Genomic DNA, 19,589 nt, shown 5'->3' on the forward strand with positions numbered 1-19,589 from the left:
ACGTAAATGCATCACACGAGAGACCACTTGGACTCCACCCTCTTGTGAAGCCTAATGGAAGCAATGGTTTATAGTTTAAAAGTACTTAAATATTAATATTTTTTGGTGTGTTTGTGTGCTTATCCTGGATGTCTCCACTGAGTGAGTTATATTACCTCTGTATCATGGCAACGTGAATATGCCACACAATTCTCATGAAACTTAATGGAAGCGATGGTTTATTGTTAAAAGGGTCTTAAATATTTATATTTTTTCGCACCAAAATTGACTGTATTGCTTTAGAAGGCATTCATTTAACCGCCATCATATTGATGACATTTATGCTGATTGTCTGTGATTTTTGGAGCTTCAAAAGAGAAATCTCCATTCATTTGCATTTTTAGGACCTATGAGCTAAGATATTTTTCCATTTTCTTCAAATGTGTTCTGCTAAAGAAAAATCATACACACCTGTCATATCATGAGGGTGAGTAAATAATGAGAGAATTTTCCATTTTGAGTGAACTATCCCTTTAAATGCAGATTCATTTGGAGCAGAGTGCAAAAGAGCAGTTTCATGTACGTCTTTATTTTATTTGTATTTTTTTTAAACAATTACATGGATTATAAGGCATTATTGTATACTGACTAGTACTTTGAAAACGCTTGAAAACTATTCGACCCTGTATGACGTCATAGACGAGGTTAAAGTGGGGGCTGGAGTATAAAAAGTAACAAACAGGCTGTTTCTGGTGGGGGAAGGGAAACTTGTCCTGGCACAAAACATTTCGCAAACATTTTAATGGTACAAGTCAATAAAAAAAAAAGCACAGAGGATAAAACTTTAAACAACGCGATACCTGTCTGTAAAGTGTTAAACATCAGAAGTCAGCAGGAGGTGAGTTTATAAGGTGTTATCGATTGTATCAGCTTCAACATTTTGTGATTTCTTTGCCATCTTGCCAAGAGCAAGACATGTCACATTCGATAGCGTCATGTTCAAAGTTGCTTCACATTAGTTTTGCCGATCAAGGTATAATGGAGAGTAGAAAGACCGGGTGTTTGTTTGTTAAATGGGTCGCAAACCAACGGATGTGTTTAAGCAGAGAGCTGGAAAACTAAAGATTGGTTGTGCCAAAGTTACTTGTACGTTGGCCATTTATTTTTTTAACCATTACTGGCTTCTAGTTCACATGACAGGTTCATGCAATAATTCATGAAACAAACGCCATTGTCATCTATTGAAACTTCCGCCGGTGTTATGGACCAACTGGGGATCATTTTAACTGGGGATGTGCGCGTGCATGTGAATAATTTTACTTGCCTTTTAAGCAGATTCGTTCAATGTAAATTGTCAATGAGTAAAGAAAAGACGTTTTGCACAATATAATTTATTTATTTTTTGGTGTCATTATTAAACAGTGTTGTTTCATCGATGTCTGTTTTAATGTATTTGACACATTAAGAGCGATTTTAATGGTTTCACAGGATAACGTCTAGTTTCCCATGTTGACGTGGGACATTGGTTTAAATGGGAACTGTTTACACTTTTCAGAGCAGTAAATCTTAAGCATCATAGGCTGATATGTGTCAATAAAATTCTTGAAAAAAAAATATTTATAATGAATAATGTCTTAATTAACCATGATAGTTTGAGGAACTTTCTCCTACCATTAAAATGAACAAAGATATCTGCTAGTTAGAATTGGATTGTTTGTTAGTTCAGTGGTAAATCACGCTGATACATCACTTAAGGATCCTGGTTCATCAAATGTAATTGTATCTTTGCTGCAGGTTATGATGAACTTTTAATAGGTCTGTTGAAAATAATTGCGTTAAACACAGACACAATTTATTATATTGTTTTAAACAAATCTATAAAAATTTCAACCGAATCTGACAGCCTACTGAGAAGAAAATTATAAACTACGCTGTCTAGAATTTACAGGCTTTTTTTTTTTTTTGTAATTGTCAAAATTATTCAAGATAAAATATTAAGATATGAATATTTTTCCAAACAAACATTGTGTCTGAAGAACTTTCTCATGCTTTCTCAGAGGATCATTTATCATTGGTCATTTTGGCCTTTGTACACATGCTCTCTCCACACAAAAACAAGATTGCAGTTCTTGGGTAATCATAAAATGCATATAAGACATTGTAATGCACAGAACCTTTGAAAAGTAAAGAATATTATTATATTAATTAAATTAAATTGACAGATGTTTACTGGTCTATGCCATAGGTCTATGCATATGGTTACAATCAGGTTACCGCAAGACTAACTGGCTTTTCTATTATTTTCAAACTATAATCTTCTTAAACTTATCAAACTATTATATTTTTTGTAATAAATTGATGTAATTTCAGAGTATATGCCTATTATTTACACATTTCATCCTCGGATGCTTTAGTGTTGCAAAGTAAAGAGTTCCACTTGCAATTTACTGCTCTTGACAAGCGTAATCGCCAGTTCCCATTCAAACCAATGTCCCACGTTAACAGGAGAAACCAGATGTTACCCTGTGAAACCGTTGAAACCTAATAAATTGTGTCAAATTGATTTTTTTTTTTATGTGCACAACCATTTTTCGTTACTCATTGACCATTCACATTGAACGAATCTGCTGAAAAGGCAAGTAAATGTATTCACATGCACGCGCACATCCCCAGTTAACATGATCCCCAGTTGTTCCATAACACCGACATGTAAGAAGTTGTTTTTATCATTACGGAGATGCCATCGTCGTGTTGAGAGTTAAACTGTTTATATTTTTCAAATACATTGCAAACATTCGCTCTTAGCAGTTGATAATGAGTAATATATTCAAATTAAACGAAAATGACATCGATCAAACGCTGTGCTTGTTTACCGTTTCTGTGTGGTTATTTTTTCTTTATTGTACCGTGATGTGTGGGCGTGGTTTGCGGAACGCCACCAATAGCGCTTCAGTGGGCGTGATTACGTCTAGCTTTCATTTAAACTGACAGTGAGTCGACGTTGAGTTGAAGATAAACATTGAGGTGGTAGCAAAGACGATTACACAGGTAAGGAGGGTATACTTCTCAATGCATCGGACTGTGGCACGATTTTACGATGAAATCAGCTGCTATATGATGATTTCATTGTTACTGTATGAAAAACAATGGACACACTGTAAATAGTGCAAGTTAGCTTGAAAACTAAGATGCACCATTGCTCAGATTAAATTGCAACAAATCATAGTTGTATTAAGTTGTTAATCTTCTGTTTACATACATTTTTTACAATCATATGTATCGTTTTCATGGGCTAAATAGCGTGGTCCTAAAGAGGGTACCAAACAACATATGGCTGTTGACTTTTATAGAGTCACAAACAGGACATTGTTGCAATAGGAGGGAACAAAATCGATGCTTTTGCATTCTCTTGCAAAACATTATGTATTTTCCCGATAAACTTTTGCGTTCTCTCACAAAATTCGTGTTTTCATGAGAGGTTTCAGCTGTGTAATGAAAAGAGCAGCCCTAAGGCAATTATAATTGGTATGCACAAAGCATTATCCCTAAATTGTAAAGATTTGCTATGTTGTTATTTGTAGTGAAAACATGGAAATTGCATATTATTATTATTATTATTATTATTATTATTATTAGGCCTATAATTGTTGTTGTGGTGATGGTGGTGTTTTTCCCTCCATAAATATGCCTAACATTTCTTAATTACAATGAAAGTCATGTCAAGTCTCTTAGTTAATATATAGACAGATTTTACATAATAAAGGACAGTAAGATTAGCTTTTGTCAAGAACAACTCGGAAGTGAATATCCCTCTGCACTAATCCCTTCTAATACTTCCACTATGAGAGCTTCGGAGGGCTGAAAGGTATTGGGCTCAAATCTGATATATGGCTTTCTAAATATTTTTATATATCAAGCATATATGTACATATTAAAATTCCAGAAGGATTTGGTAAAGAATGTTACATATCTGAAAACTGTCATTTTTGTAGTATTTTAAAATATGTTGTATATATGTACAGTACAATTATTTACATTTTTATATTAGTAAACTCTATATATGAACATATATTTCATATGTGTTTTAAATATTGCAATATATCAGATTTATATAAGGTGTAATGATAAAATACAGAAAGAGTCACCATATCTTCACACTTTTCTTACGTGATACAATACTTCTACAAAAAACTGGCACCTGTCATCTCGACACATCTCTCGCAAATGCAATAGTCTGCTGAGCATTGAAGTGACGGAATGCATATATGAAATCATAAGTTGTGAGAGAACGCAACGTTTTGCAAGCGAAACTAGAAGCTTTGATTATTTGCAATTAAGCAATTTGCAAGCGAATGAACATTTCTCAGGGGACCGCTGCAAATGGTTTGCAAGAGAACGCAAAAGCATTGATGATTTTTTTTCCCCTCCATACTCATTTGTTCTCCCCACCATGTCCCCTTAGGGGCTCAGAAGAGTTGGCATTTTTTGTATCACAAACTGTTCAAATCAATATTTTTTTTCTTTAAGGTAACTGCTTAAACAGCACCACAAGCATGACTTCAGCTATGACTTGTCCTAAACGTGATTGTATCTTTCTGGTCATGACACTTTTATAAATGAGGTTAAAGGGCTATGGACAGTGTCTATATCAATAAGATCATGCAAAGCAAAAGTACTATTTAGTGCTGAAACTTTATATACAGTATCTCACAAAAGTGAGTACACCCATCACATTTTTGTAAATATTTGATTATATCTTTGCATCTGACAACACTGAAGAAATGACACTTTGCTACAATGTAAAGTAGTGAGTGTACAGCTTGTATAACAATGTAAATTTGCTGTCCCCTCAAAATAACTCAACACACAGCCATTAATGTCTAAACCTCTGGCAACAAAAGTGAGCACACCCCTAAGTGAAAATGTATTTTACACTGTATTTGTGATAGACCATTTCATTGGCCAGGCAGTTAATGGCATTTTTAGATTATCACATCATCCGAAAACTATGTTCGATGGGCATATTTTCTCAGTTTTCTCCCATTCGGCTGTAATTTGGCTATTGTTTGCATCACGTCTTCCTAGGAATCAAGTGACTGAAGAGAAGGGTCATAATGTAGGATACATACTTTAAAAATCAATTAGACTGAATGAAACTAGAGGTAAGAATTGAGAAAAGTATTATTTAGTGTGATCTTGAATTAAATGAGAAAAAAGAAAATGATTAATTATAATAAAATAAATGATACATTTTGACAATTTTTCAAATGGAAATTCCATTGAAATTGTAGATTGCTCTTGGTTTCTTGCTCAGTCTGTTCAATTCAAGAGTCAAAGTAGTGATCCTTTTGCTTAAGCTGGCTTTATACTAGCAGACTCCAATCAACTCTATTTTCTTACACCCACTTTTTTTACAGAGATCTCCCTTTCTTCAGTCAGAGGTATGACACACTTGCCGATTTAGAATGGTGGAGGGGTGGCTGACATACCGACTCCCCAACTCTTTCTCCATGTCACTTGGAACTCGCCGAAATAACAACAGGAGTACTGCATGAGCAAAAAATATTGTAGTAGAGTGATTTAGGATGCAGTTCATGGAGTAACTTTAGCCTGTGAATGTGTGTGATTTGTGAATTTATCTCTTTGAGCCTTTGAGCCTTGCAAGACAAGGCAAGGCAAGTTTATTTATATAGCACATTTCATACACATTTCAGATTAAAATAAGAATAAAAAAATAAGAATAATTGAAACAGTTTAGAATAAAATAAAATAAAATACAGTACAAACAGTCGGACACACAGTGGCACAGTGCTCATTCAGTAAATGCACAGCTAAACAGATGTGTTTTGAGTCTGAATTTGAATGTGACTACTGTAGGAGCACATCTGATCTCTTCTGGAAGCTGGTTCCAGCTGCGGCTGGCATAAAAGCTAAAAGCAGACTCTCCTTGCTTAGAGTGAACCCTTGGTATTTCTAGCTGATGTGATCCTAATGATCTGAGTGATCTGTTGCGGTAGAATGCTTATGTTATGTTATCATTTAGTGTTGGAGAACCCCAGTGAAAACACTTGGAGTCAGAATCACAATGGATTGCAGTTAGTGTTTGTGATGATGTGCAGTTGCGAGTGCAATTGCTGATAAAAAAAACAATTCATCACAAGGTCAAGTCTTCACTAAAAGAGACTCAATGGTCACTTGACGAGACTGCTAGAGCCTGGCCCAGCAGCAGAATGATTTTTCCTAACAAGTTTGATCTGGTTTTCCAGTTCTCAGAGCCATTAACTCAGCAGGGAGTCCTGTCGGTCAAGGGATTAATGTCCTTCTGCCAGCGGACACTATGTGCGCTTCGTCTTTCACCTACTGGCTGGCGATTGTGTAAATGAAGGTTACACATGTAAATTGCTGGAAAAATTGGCTAAGTTGATGCCAGCTTTAGAGCTTGACTGATATCGAGTCTCAGTAGCTCAACTGTTGATCTTGTGCTTTGGCAGTTTATAACTCAGTCACAGGAAAGAAACTTGTGAGCAGCTTATTTGACTCTAGCCAAACAGTTTTGGGTAATTTAATTGTTCTGAAGCAGCTTTGATTGTTTAGTGGCATTTGTTTGGAACATTGTCAAAAGATTTTAGGTTAGGGAGAGTCTCAGATTTCATTACTGCAGAAGTCACTATATCAGTGTGTTACTCATGTCAGCACAATTTGTCCTTTTAATTTTGCCACAAATATGACGTTTTAAACAGAATGCTAATTGTTATTGTAATCAAGGTCCTTTAGGCAATTTCAAGGACTATTCCTTGGTTTATGGAAGTGAAGTCTTTGTCCCTTGAACATTTCCTACTAGTTGTCAAACTCATTCAAAACAACTGCAGGAGATGCTTCATTCATAGTGACTAACATGATTAACGTTACTAATGTTAACAAGATTGTCATAAAATGGTATTATTAAAATGTGGACCATGCTTTTATTAAAAAGCAACTAATAGTTGGCATATGACTGAAATCTATGCCAACTAATTGTAAGTTTGAGAGGTAGACTATAAATTGTTCCCATTATTATTATATAAGTTGCACAAGTCTTTTACTATTACATTTAGTCATAGCTGATGCTTTTATCCATAACGACTTATAAATGAGGAACATAAGCAATTTGTCACAAAAGTCAACAGTATCTGCAGTATCAAAATGCCAAATAGTCAGAGTAGCAGAAACAGACAAGAAAAGTATTTTTATGATAAAAAAAATAAATCCTTACCTTCTCTGCAGGTCACGCAGACAGATTCAATGAATGGCTTCATAGATAAAGGAGCGATCCAATATTCCAGATCTTTCCGCTGTAATACAAAATAATTGTGAGCATTTAAAATACTTTAATCACCTCTTTCGCATAGAGGCTCAGTATCAACAACACGTCTGGATAAGTTTTATGTTTTTTGGGAAAGTATGTTCACTCAGAGCCTTATTTAAAGGATCCAGTAATGAAGTTTGCAACCCTTGATTTACTGCATTGGTCAATAAACAGATTAGTTGTGCAGTCCTTCGCTGTTGTCAGGATCCATTATGGACCCTGCAAAAAATTGTCTACAAAAGGAATCTCATGTACTCAAATATTTTTATGTTCCTATTCACTTGAAATTTTAAACAAATAAAAAAACATTTTGATATGCTGCTTCAGTAAGGTGCCATCTGCAGCCAAATGCCATTCACACATCTTCCTAAATAAATCTTTTGTCTGTATTTTGCCCATTAACACTCCTTTATACACCCATCTTTGCAATGGTATAAAAGAGTGTAATCAGCGCATGTTATATCCTCATATAGCATTTGAGCATTAGCACCATGAATGCAAAAGGTAAACATTACAAATTACACATTACACTCCTAGAATGAGGCATTAAGTAATTAAAAAAACATTTTAATGTCAGATTTGTTGATGTTTTACATGTAGACCTCATATTTAAATGTACCAACGCCTCCCTCAGCAGTGGGGCAGATCTTTGTATGTTTTCAAAGAGTATGCCAATGCTCAACTGTTTTAAACTTCTTTATGGCTCTAAGCAAAGAATGAAGAAGAGTTTTGCCATGAGTGTGGCGTTTAGTGTTTACACAAGGCACCTGTATTAAGCACTAACCACTTGTCATTGGGTTACCCAAAACTGATGTTAACAGGTGTGAACAGGGGGCATAGTATCTTTGTGGAGCAATTCTATGCTACATGCAACACCTCTGAACATATTTGTTTCTTATGCTTTATTATGCTAGTTTACTACTGTTTTTATTTATTTTTATATATTTTTTTTTGATAAGGGTTTAATTAGATCTTTTCTCCCAACCTTATGCACAGTGAGGATTGTTCATTTATGGTAGTCTGAGAGAGATGCACACATAGTCAGAGAGGAAGACCCTTACAGGCAGGTGCAGAGAGAGACAGTTAGAACATGACAGAGGAAGACAAGATAAGTGTCTTATTCACTCCATAACACAACAAACAATCATCTGCATAAAGCATAATTTAGTCGTACACTCAGTGGTCTAAAGCACAGATTGTATCCTCTAAGCTCTTTATATGTGCAACAGACCATACATTTGTCAATTATGCATTCACTTGACTAATTCAGCACCCTAAAACTCGGGATTATGATGTCAAAATTGCTGTTCTAGTGTGACATTTGTGTAAGTCAGTATATCAGAAGAATTTTTCACTTAAAACCGAAATTGTCATTTCACTCTCCCAAAGTCATTCTTAACCTATAAATGCTTTATTTTCTGTAGTATACAAAAGCAGATTTGTTTCTCCCACTGCTCTGTTCAATACAACAACAGGTCATTGTCACCACAGCTGTCAAGTTCCAAAAAAAATACCTTTTGAAGCACCTTAAAAGTAGGACTTGTGCTCTATATAAGTCTTCTGAAGTCATAGACCAAAATGTAAGTCATTGTTTACTACAAATTCTCCCCTCTGGCTCATCCTCCTTTTTCAAACAATCACATACTGCTAGGTTAGGACACATGAGAACCAATGGCATTTTGCTGCCAATGACATCAAACCTGGTGTGAAGCATTGATGTGCAATTTATTTTATCTGACAGTGAATAATAGTTACAATTTTCGCTACAGGCGAATATTATCAGTAAGTAACACCTTCAGTTTTAGTCTGTTTCTCACCCAAAACTATTGTATGGCCTCTGATGACTTACAGCACACACATTTTATGAACAAGGCTATTACTTTTATTGGGATTTCTGTGTGTACTGTATGTTGTCCAATTGTATGGAAAAGAGCAGCATGAAGATTTTCCTTGTGTGTTTCATAAAAAAATAACAGCATATAGGTCTGGAATGACATAATGAGAGAATTTTCCTTTGTGAACTAAAACATTGTTTAAAAAACCTTTTTACCAAACATGTCACATTTTAATTAATGTTTTTCTATGCTCTCTCCACATGAAGGAAATGGCTCAGGAGACCAACCAGACCCAAGTGCTCTGTGCGAACGGTTGTGGGTTCTACGGGAACCCGCGTAATAATGGCATGTGCTCAGTGTGCTACAAAGATTCCTTACAGCGACAGAACAACAGTGGCAGATCCAGTGACCCAGGTGAGGCAGACACAAACCAAAGACTAATTTACAGCTGTTCTGTTTTGGCAAATGCTGTGTTTTATTTTGGGGCCGTGGGGGGGAAGGTACATAGTTGTATAAAGGCCCCTTAAAGGCATCAAGTTTTTTCTCTGTTAATTTAATAGCTGTCAGAGTGCATCATTCAGTTTTAAATACGGATACTGGTAAAAACTAATACAATTTACTGATAACAAGTGAGAAGTACACAATATCTAAACTTAAATGTGCATTATATGCTATTTACTCCCAAATTTTCATCTGTTGACAAAGTGGTCTGAAGATGTTTGTTTATTTATTTATTTTATTGACAATTTCTGTTAATCTGCTCCATGATTGCCTGATGCAGATAACGCACAAATATGGGCTGATAGTTTAAACTGGCCTCAACAAAAGACATGTGCATTTTGTGTGGTACTGCTTAGCACTGCCCACAGTTCATCATTGATTTAAAATCTTGCCTCACGTAGCTGGAATTTCAAAAGCATTCTGATTGGCTTTAATTTGGTAATTTCTCAACAGCATAAAATTCACTTTCTTTCTGAACCAAAACAAATAATTGCTTTACACTGAAAAATTGAGTGTTGAACATTGATGGACACTGCACCATGTCTGTCTCTCACAATTCAGATTTTTTTTTAAATCAACTAAACATTACAAGTGAGTGCTGGCTGTTTTATCGTCCATATACTTGAGCTTTTACATCTGAACAATGAGTAAAAAACAAACACTTGCTATGTTCATTTTATCAGTTCTGAAGTGTAAGAAGTTAAAATGGAAGTGTTGACATTTTGAATTTCCTACTCTATCATTGCCTGCAGTGTCTTCTAGCAAAAGCAATATTGGAGAAACTATGACGGTACAATCGACGTCACAGCATGAACAACACAGGTATCATCATCCTCTTTACCAGCCTGCCATAATTTTTCATAGCAATTGCATAAGTTCTGGCAATTCCACAGACTGTTTATTTATGTATAGTTATAAGTGTTTATAAAGATGTCTCTTTAATTATCCTAAAGGGGCCAGTTACACTTTTGTAACATTTCCCTCTTAAAAGTTAAATCCACTTTTAATGTTAGTCTGTGTTACTTTCTTTTATCCCATTTTTATGTGCAGAGACAACTTTAAATACACTCACCGACCACTTTATTAGGTACACCATGCAATTATATAATCAGCCAATCATGTGGCAGCAGTGCAATGCAAAAAAAAACATGCCGGTCAGGAGCTCTGGTTAATGTTCACATCAACCATCAGAATGGAAAAAAGTTGTGATCGCAGTGATTTTCGACTGTGGCATGATTGTTGATGCCAGACAGGTGGGTTTGAGTATTTCTGTAACTGCTGATCTCCTGGGATTTTCACGCACAACAGTCTCTAGAATTTACTCAGAATGGTGGCAAAAACATCCAGCGAGTGGCAGTTCTGCAGATGAATGGCCAGACTGGCTCGAGCTGACAGAAAGGCTACGGTAACTCTGGACAATTGTAGTGAGCAAAATAGCATCTCTAAATGCATAACACGTTGAACCTTGAGGCATCTGGGCTACAACAGCAGAAGACCATGTCGGGTTCCACTTCTGTCAGCCAAGAACAGAAAGCTGAGGCTGCTGCTGCCCATCCAGTTCAATGTTGGATGTACTGTATTTTCAGAAATGATTTTTTGCATTGCACTGTTGTACCGTGTAGTTATTTGGGTTACTGTAACCTTCCTGTCAGCTTGTACTAGTCTGGCTATTCTCCTCTGACCTCTGTCATTAACTAGCCATTTTACCCACAGAACTGTCGTTAGTAGGATGTTTTTTGTTTTTCGCACCATTCTTTTAACACTCTATAGACTTGTTTGTGAAAATCAGCAGTTACGGAAATACTCATGCCAAGGTCAAAATCCCTGAGCTCACATATTCCCCCATTCTGATGTTTGATGTGAACATTAACTGAAGCTCCTGACCCGTATCTGCATGATTTTATGCATTGCACTGCTGCCAGATGATTGGCTGATTAGATAATTGCATGAATAAGTAGATGTACAGGTGTACTTTATAAAGTGGCCGGTGAATGTAAATCATAGATTGACTTTCTGAAGAGTGTAATTACTGTGTCTTTTTGGCGCTTTCGAAATATCTCTGTTTGTTTGAGTAGACCGATGGTTATGCCAGAAGTTAATGGCGTTAGTTTAGGGCCAGGCTGTTTTGCCAGCCAATGGTGGATAGGGATGTATTTTGTAAACGGGAAACTGGGTCTTTAAAAAAATGGTATTGGTGCATCCCTAGTTTTTCCCACTGTACCTGGTCTGGCAAGGGAGCTTTACTTTGTGAAATACAGTATGTTCTATTTAAAGATTATACTTTATATAGAACATACTGTATTTAAAATATATATATATATATTATACAGGTGAAACTCGAAAAATTTGAATATCGTGCAAAAGTTCATTAATTTCAGTAATTCAACTTAAAAGGTGAAACTAATATATTATATAGACTCATTACAAGCAAAGTAAGATATTTCAAGCCTTTATTTGATATAATTTTGATGATTATGGCTTACAGCTTATGAAAACCCCAAATTCAGAATCTCAGAAAATTAGAATATTGTGAAAAGGTTCAGTATTGTAGGCTCAAAGTGTCACACTCTAATCAGCTAAACACCTGCAAAGGGTTCCTGAGCCTTTAAATGGTCTCTCAGTCTGGTTCAGTTGAATTCACAATTATGGGGAAGACTGCTGACCTGACAGTTGTGCAGAAAACCATCATTGACACCCTCCACAAGGAGGGAAAGCCTCAAAAGGTAATTGCAAAAGAAGTTGGATGTTCTCAAAGTGCTGTATCAAAGCACATTAATAGAAAGTTAAGTGGAAGGGAAAAGTGTGGAAGAAAAAGGTGCACAAGCAGCAGGGATGACCGTAGCCTGGAGAGGTTTGTCAGGAAAAAGCCATTCAAATGTGTGGGGAGCTTCACAAGGAGTGGACTGAGGCTGGAGTTACTGCATCAAGAGCCACCACACACAGGCGGGTCCTGGACATGGGCTTCAAATGTCAAACGTCTTACCTGGGCTAAAGAAAAAAAGAACTGGTCTGTTGCTCAGTGGTCCAAAGTCCTCTTTTCTGATGAGAGCAAATTTTGCATCTCATTTGGAAACCAAGGTCCCAGAGTCTGGAGGAAGAATGGAGAGGCACACAATCCAAGATGCTTGAAGTCCAGTGTGAAGTTTCCACAGTCTGTGTTGGTTTGGGGAGCCATGTCATCGGCTGGTGTTGGTCCACTGTGCTTAATTAAGTCCAGAGTCAACGCAGCTGTCTACCGGGACATTTTAGAGCACTTCAAGCTTCCTTCAGCAGACAAGCTTTATGGAGATGCTGACTTTTTTCCAGCAGGACTTGGCACCTGCCCACACTGCCAAAAGTACCAAAACCTGGTTCAATGACCATGGTATTACTGTGCTTGATTGGCCAGCAAACTCGCCTGACCTGAACCCCATAGAGAATCTATGGGGCATTGCCAAGAGAAAGATGAGAGACATGAGACCAAACAATGCAGAAGAGCTGAAGGCTGCTATTGAAGCATCTTGGTCTTCCATAACACCTCAGCAGTGCCACAGGCTGATAGTATCCATGCCACACCGCATTGAGGCAGTAATTAATGCAAAAGGGGCCCAAACCAAGTACTGGGTACATATGCATGATTATACTTTTCAGAGGGCCGACATTTCTGTATTTAAAATCCTTTTTTTTATTGATTTCATGTAATATTCTAATTTTCTGAGATTCTGAATTTGGGGTTTTCATAAGCTGTAAGCCATAATCATCAAAATTATATCAAATAAAGGCTTGAAATATCTTACTTTGCTTGTAATGAGTCTATATAATATATTAGTTTCACCTTTTAAGTTGAATTACTGAAATTAATGAACTTTTGCACGATATTCTAATTTTTCGAGTTTCACCTGTATGTGTGTATATATATATATATATATATATGTAAACAAATATGACCCCTTTATATGTTTGGGATAAACTTTAAACCTGTTTATACATGACATTGATTCAGACTGTCATTTTACTTAAATAACATAGATCTTCTCTCAGCATCCTTTCCAGTCAGATTTTGTCAACACCAGCAGCAGCTGCGCATAAAGATGAAGCTTCAGGAGTTGCTCAAGCAGCTCTGAAAACACAGGAAAAACCAGGTACATTCCCATCTCTCTCTGATATGTTTATCATGTCATGCCCTGCTTCACAACTAGACACTGAGCAGATTGCCATGGCTGTCATGTTTTATGAACAAGATAAAAGTGCTGCCCAACACCATACAAACAACCAGACCGCAGCCTTTTTTTTTTTTTTTAGTTGCTGTAACTCTCCACAGGGCTACTGCTCACCTTCCATATTCAAGTGATTTTTGTTTTGCTTTGAAACCAGGCCAGTGCTCATTCCACTTGTTACATTTTCTAAAAAGCCCTATTTCTTCTTTTTTCAAAGGGCAGAATAGTTCAGACTTAAATTGTATGCTGTCCTTCCAATGCAACTGTGGAGCTGTTGATTGTTAGTTAGAGCCCTTCAATATGTCCAGTTTCAACTAAACAAAAAACAAAAGTGTACTCAAGTGATTACATAGGGTCTTTATATATCCTTCTTTGTTTGAGTCACTTTTGACCTGTTTGAGATTTAAGAACTGTAAAAACTAATCTTGAATTTGGACAAAATGCCTATGTATTCTATAAAGCAATTAATAAGTAAGAAAAGTTCAAAAAAATTTGATAGCTTGTTAATATTTATGCAATGTCTGGGTGTTTTTGGGTGGCTAATAGGGCATTGCAAGGCAGTTGCTATTGTATTGCTTAATGGTTGCCTACTTTTTGACCAAGTCAAAAGAGACCATCCCTCAGTCTCTATGAAATTCTGTAGAGACATGAAAAAATAATCTTTTAGAATATAAACTGTGATTCTGTATTTGTTTCAAACAGTTACAATGTGTAAACTATTCTCACCCAAAATAAAGAGGTTACTGTATAGTTATTGGGAAAGAATAGTACCCCAATTGAAATAGGTGGCGCACTTTCCACGTAAAATACTGCTTTAAAAGTTTATTCAGTCGGGAAAAACAAGCCTGTCAATGTTCATGTTTATAATCAAAAGTGTATATGTTTGGTAGTGCTGTATATCTACTGTACTCTTCTGGGTATTTTTTGACCCGAATAGAACAGAAAACTTTGAGCCTAATGGGAGGAGGTTTTTGTTTTTGTGTGAGATGATTGTATTAATGGACTTCATGTGGTGTTCTCAGACAATGAAGCAAATTAAATAAAAAAAAAACATTAAGAAACTGTTGTGAGAAGTGGTACAACAGCAGAGCCAAAACGGATGGCATGTCTTCAATGGAGATGAAAAAAAAAAAGGATCAAAACAAGGGACTAAAAATGGTTCAAGGAATGTAAACACGAAAAAAACAAATGTATTTTCAGAATGTAACTGAAAATGAGAACTAAGTCATTTAGAATTGTTGGAAAATAAAAAGGACCTCATTTGTATTTTTGCGATTTTAAAATAGCATTTTAACCGGATTTTAATGTCGTACGCTGACATGGTGTGTTTGTTTGGATGTGCAGATGAAGTGTCAAGTAGCAAATTGACAAGAAACATTCAGGAGAAAGCTAGCACAGACCAGCTGCTTACAGCAGGTATCTCAGTGGAGTACAGCATATCAAGAGGAAAGAGAAAACTAGAAGAAACTTCTCTGCAAGTAGACTTTCAACTGTCTGGTGAGTACTGCAATCAGAAAATCTATCTCAGATTTTATTAATGAGGGAACAATGAGGGGAAAGTTTCCGTTTTAAACCAAAGTCCAAGATTTTCTTCATGTTTGCAGCATTTCTAAATGTTTGACATCTCTGTAACAACCTCAGAATCAGATGCCGTCTCAGAGCAGGCTTCTGATGTACCAGAACAGTCCAAACCCAAGAAGAACCGCTGCTTCACATGTCGCAAGAAAGTGGGGCTCACTGGTATGTAAAAATTACTATCTATGTATATTTTATAACAAAATATCATAGCAAGTGGTATTTATTTTTAAGAACTATAGCACCAACAAAATTATTCTGGTGGTTAAAAAATAGAAAAACATGTCTGTAGTTAATGTGATAAACTACACTTGTGGTTACTCTGCTGGAACACCTGTGTGAACATGGGGAACTGACTTCATACATCAACTTAAAGACACAAGTCGGTTACAAGTAATTATAAAAATGGTGAAGAAAAGTGATTTTAGTTCTGAGAAAGGCTACTTATTGTGATATTTTGTCATCTATTTAAATTAAATTCATACTCTGTGTGTGTGTGTGTGTGAGAGAGAGAGAGAGAGAGACAGAGACAGAGACAGAGACAGAGAGAGACACTTGGGTATCCCTAATGTTCAAACTGTCAAAATATATAGGCCATATACAGGTATACACATTGCTTGAAGACTATGACTCCATTCATAGTGACCTTGTGAGCTACCTTGCTGTCTACTGCCTACAACAGCAGCTGCCTGCATTGCCAGCAACCTGCATCATATAATAAGGTCTTCTCATTCGAAGCACTCTGGAGACTCTCCTTGTGGTTTCATGGTTTGGTGTTGGCATGTAGCTATGCTAACACAGCATGAGCATGAAAATGCATAGCATACACACATATTGGGTGAATTAGTCAGATAGAGTGAACTATTTTTATCGATATTATTCAGTATTGAATCAAATATATCTATAATCAACATTTCTTTTTCATTCTCCTGCCTTCTCAGTAAAGGATACATGAAGATTTTGGCCAAAAGAAGGTTTCTAAGAAGGCACAGCCTTCACATTGTTGATGTTCCTCATGATAAAGGAAAGGATTTTTTTTTGCTAAAGGGAAAGCTAAAAACTATGTGTGACTACACTCCGGTATAGAAGAGACTATATAGCCAGAGACTGACTACTTGTATTTAAATGAATGGGAGAAATGGGAACAGCGAACTGGTGTTGAAAAGGAAGACCCAACTTACAGGTAAAAGAGTCAGTTTAAAGCGGGTTAAAGGAATGGAGGAGGCGAGAATCGGCTTGACAATATAAATAATGGTTTTAATAATAAACTGATCCAAAACACACACAAACATAAACACACAGAGCAGCTGCCTTTAATTCTCTCTCTCTCGAACGTCGTCCCGGCCGCCTTTATCCCTCGCGCGCCGCCATCAGGCTGATTGGGGATCGGGCATGCGTTGTTCCGGCCCCGCCCTCCGCCGCTCTATACTCACCTTTTAGATACAGAAATTACCTGTCCGACAACTCGAGATTGCACATGCACATTAGCTGAATTGTACATGTATGTGTAAAAGTGTGAGGTTTTTTTAGCATAGTCTGGCTAAAGAAGAACAAGTTATGATGCCATCATTGTCCGATTTTACTGCTGATTGTAAAAATGTTCCTTGATTGTATTCTTGACCAACTGATTTAGAGATTCTGGTCTTTTCCCCATTCAAGTAGATTGGAGCTTTACTTTTATGCTGCTTGTTTACATAAAAAGTAACTGCCCAGCCTGCATCTGAGCATTCTAAAGATGGCAGCCGAGTGGTTTGACTTGCCTTGAGATCAGCGCAGTAAGAATAAGCCATTCGCACATCACGAGCCAGCTCCACAGAAAAATTCAGCTTTTACTTCAGATGAATCGCGCAAGTAAACGTTGAGGATGACCGCCTACATATTCGTTTTTTATTTGTTGTTTTTTGCTTTCAGAACAACACATGACGTAAATAAGAAGACACTATCAATCCTTGAGATTTTCAACCCAGCATTCACCTTCCTTAAACCACAATGACGGTGACTCTCAAAACTACATTGAACGATTAAAAGAGTTAACATAAACACTGTGGGGTTCAAAAATCTTGAGTCTGATTCAGAATATAAATTAAACCTGGAAATAGTTTTAGAATTTGAAAAGTAGAAGACATTGGCACAGCCATTAACAAGGTAAATTAAAACAGGACTCCCAAGTCAAAAAGGTTACCGGCCCTTGCCGGTAATGTAATGTAGAGACTATGTAAGATTATAGTAAATGTTTTATTGGGAATTCTATTGCTGTATGTATAATGAAATGTGTTGCATGCAATAGATTAGATTTTAAAGGGATAGTTCACCCAAAATGAAATTTATCTCAATTACTTGCACTCATGCCATCCTGGATGTGTATGACTTTCTTTTGCAGAACACAAATTAAAGATTTTTAGGAAAATAAATCTGCTCTGTAGGTCCTCACAATGCAAGTGAATGGAGACCAGAACTTTGAAATTCCAAAAATCACAAAGTCAGCATAAAAAATAATTCATTTTACTCCAGTGGGTAAATCCATCAGTTAGAAGTGATATGTTATGTGTGGGTGAGAAACAGATCTGTAATTAAGTCCTGTTTTTCCCTATAAATCTCCACCTTTGACCAGCCTCGACCAGTAGGTGGCAAGTGCACAAATTCTAATTACCAAAACAAAAAAAAAGGAATGTGGAAGTGAAAGTGGACTTTTTTAGGAAAAAATAGACTTAAATATCTATCTGTTTCTCACCCACACCTATCCAATCTCTTCAGTAGACATGGATTAAACCACTCCTGTTTTATGGATTACTTTTGTTCTCACTTTGTGGTTTTTGCGGATTAAAAGTTCTTGCCACCATTAACTTGCATTGTATGGACCCACAAAGCTGAAATATTCTTCTAAAAATCATAATTTGTGTTCTGCAGAAGAAAGTCAACCACATCTGGGATGGCATGAGTGTGAGTAAATGATGAGTTTTTATTTTTTGGATGAACTATCCCTTAAGATTTCTTTTTAGATTTGAGTTAATGTCTTTTGTCTCTACTTGACAGGCTTCGACTGCAGATGTGGAAACATATTTTGTACCGCTCACCGATACTCTGACACTCACAACTGTAGTTTTGATTACAAGGCTGATGCAGCTGAAAAAATAAGGAAAGAAAACCCTCTCATCATCGGGGAGAAAGTCAAGAAAATTTGAGCTGTGGATTGCAAAGATGTTTTGGCCCTCCCTTCCCAACACCTTTTTTTAGACCCTTAAAATTGTATATGCCACAATTAACCACATCTACGCAAGTTTGTTTAGTGCCTTTTTTGTTTTATTTTACCTCTCAAATATATTTACTAAAAAAATACTGTGGTTTGTCAACTACTAAATATTTATATAATTGCAAAAATAGGTTAATTCTCTAAATTCGTTTTTTTTTTTTTTCTGATATACTGCAACAACTTGGGTGGCTGTGCATTGTGCAAATCTTGCATTTAAAACCATGGCCAAATTTTGCTATCGTTTTTTTTGTTGTTGTTGTTTTTCTTGAAATCAGGAGTATAAGCAATACAATTACAAATATTTACTTTTAAAAAAGGTCCTTTTCATCCTTATTTCAAATAAAGGGGCTCATACAAGTCATTTCAAATATACAAATGATTATGCATGTGTGACTGATTTCTCCAAATTAACAAATTTTTTGCACTTCACTACAGACTGTGATTACTTTTTTTATTGTTCATATATGAGTGAAAGTTTTATTTATATATTTCATTTATGAGTGAAAGTTGTATTTATGTTTGTGTGTTCACTGCATTCATGTTCAATAAAATGACAAATCACACTGTAGCAAGGGGTATAGTGAATCAATTCATCTTGCTATAATATCTCTTATTAGTCAAATTCTTTATAAAACACTTGCTTTGGAATCTGAGCTCTGAGATAATTGAAATATGACTGATTTTAATACAAGACTGGAATAAATGCTAATTTACATATTACATGCTTCTGTTTACTATCTGAAAGTGTTGCCAAGTCTGCAGGTTTCCCGCCAAATTAGGCTACTTAATATGTTGCAGGAAGATATTTTTTTCAAAACCGAGTTGGCAAAATTGTAGTTAAGTTGTAATTAAAGGAGGTGGGGGTGTATGACTTTGTTTGACTTAAACTAGACCATCAGGTGACTCCA

At 36.2% G+C, this 19,589-nt stretch overlaps 1 protein-coding gene across 4 annotated transcripts; it reads left to right on the plus strand.

Annotated features, from left to right (window-relative positions):
* Nucleotides 1–740: 740 nt before the first annotated feature.
* zfand6 (zinc finger, AN1-type domain 6) lies at nucleotides 741–19,589 on the plus strand. Of its 4 annotated transcripts, none has more exons than XM_052137159.1 (7): nucleotides 741–877; nucleotides 9,426–9,573; nucleotides 10,413–10,482; nucleotides 13,669–13,781; nucleotides 15,201–15,353; nucleotides 15,498–15,596; nucleotides 18,465–19,587. In XM_052137159.1, the coding sequence occupies exons 1-7, from the start codon at nucleotides 782–784 to the stop codon at nucleotides 18,611–18,613; spliced, it is 828 nt and encodes a 275-aa protein (XP_051993119.1). In that variant the 5' UTR covers nucleotides 741–781; the 3' UTR covers nucleotides 18,614–19,587. The 4 variants fall into 4 exon arrangements, with proteins under 4 accessions (XP_051993119.1, XP_051993123.1, XP_051993142.1 ...); XM_052137163.1 differs by having other exon boundaries at nucleotides 13,681–13,781; nucleotides 18,465–19,586; XM_052137182.1 differs by lacking the exon at nucleotides 741–877 and adding an exon at nucleotides 2,652–2,688 and having other exon boundaries at nucleotides 18,465–19,589.

Source organism: Xyrauchen texanus, chromosome 1 (genome assembly GCF_025860055.1).
Source record: "Xyrauchen texanus isolate HMW12.3.18 chromosome 1, RBS_HiC_50CHRs, whole genome shotgun sequence".
NCBI lineage: Eukaryota > Metazoa > Chordata > Actinopteri > Cypriniformes > Catostomidae > Xyrauchen > Xyrauchen texanus.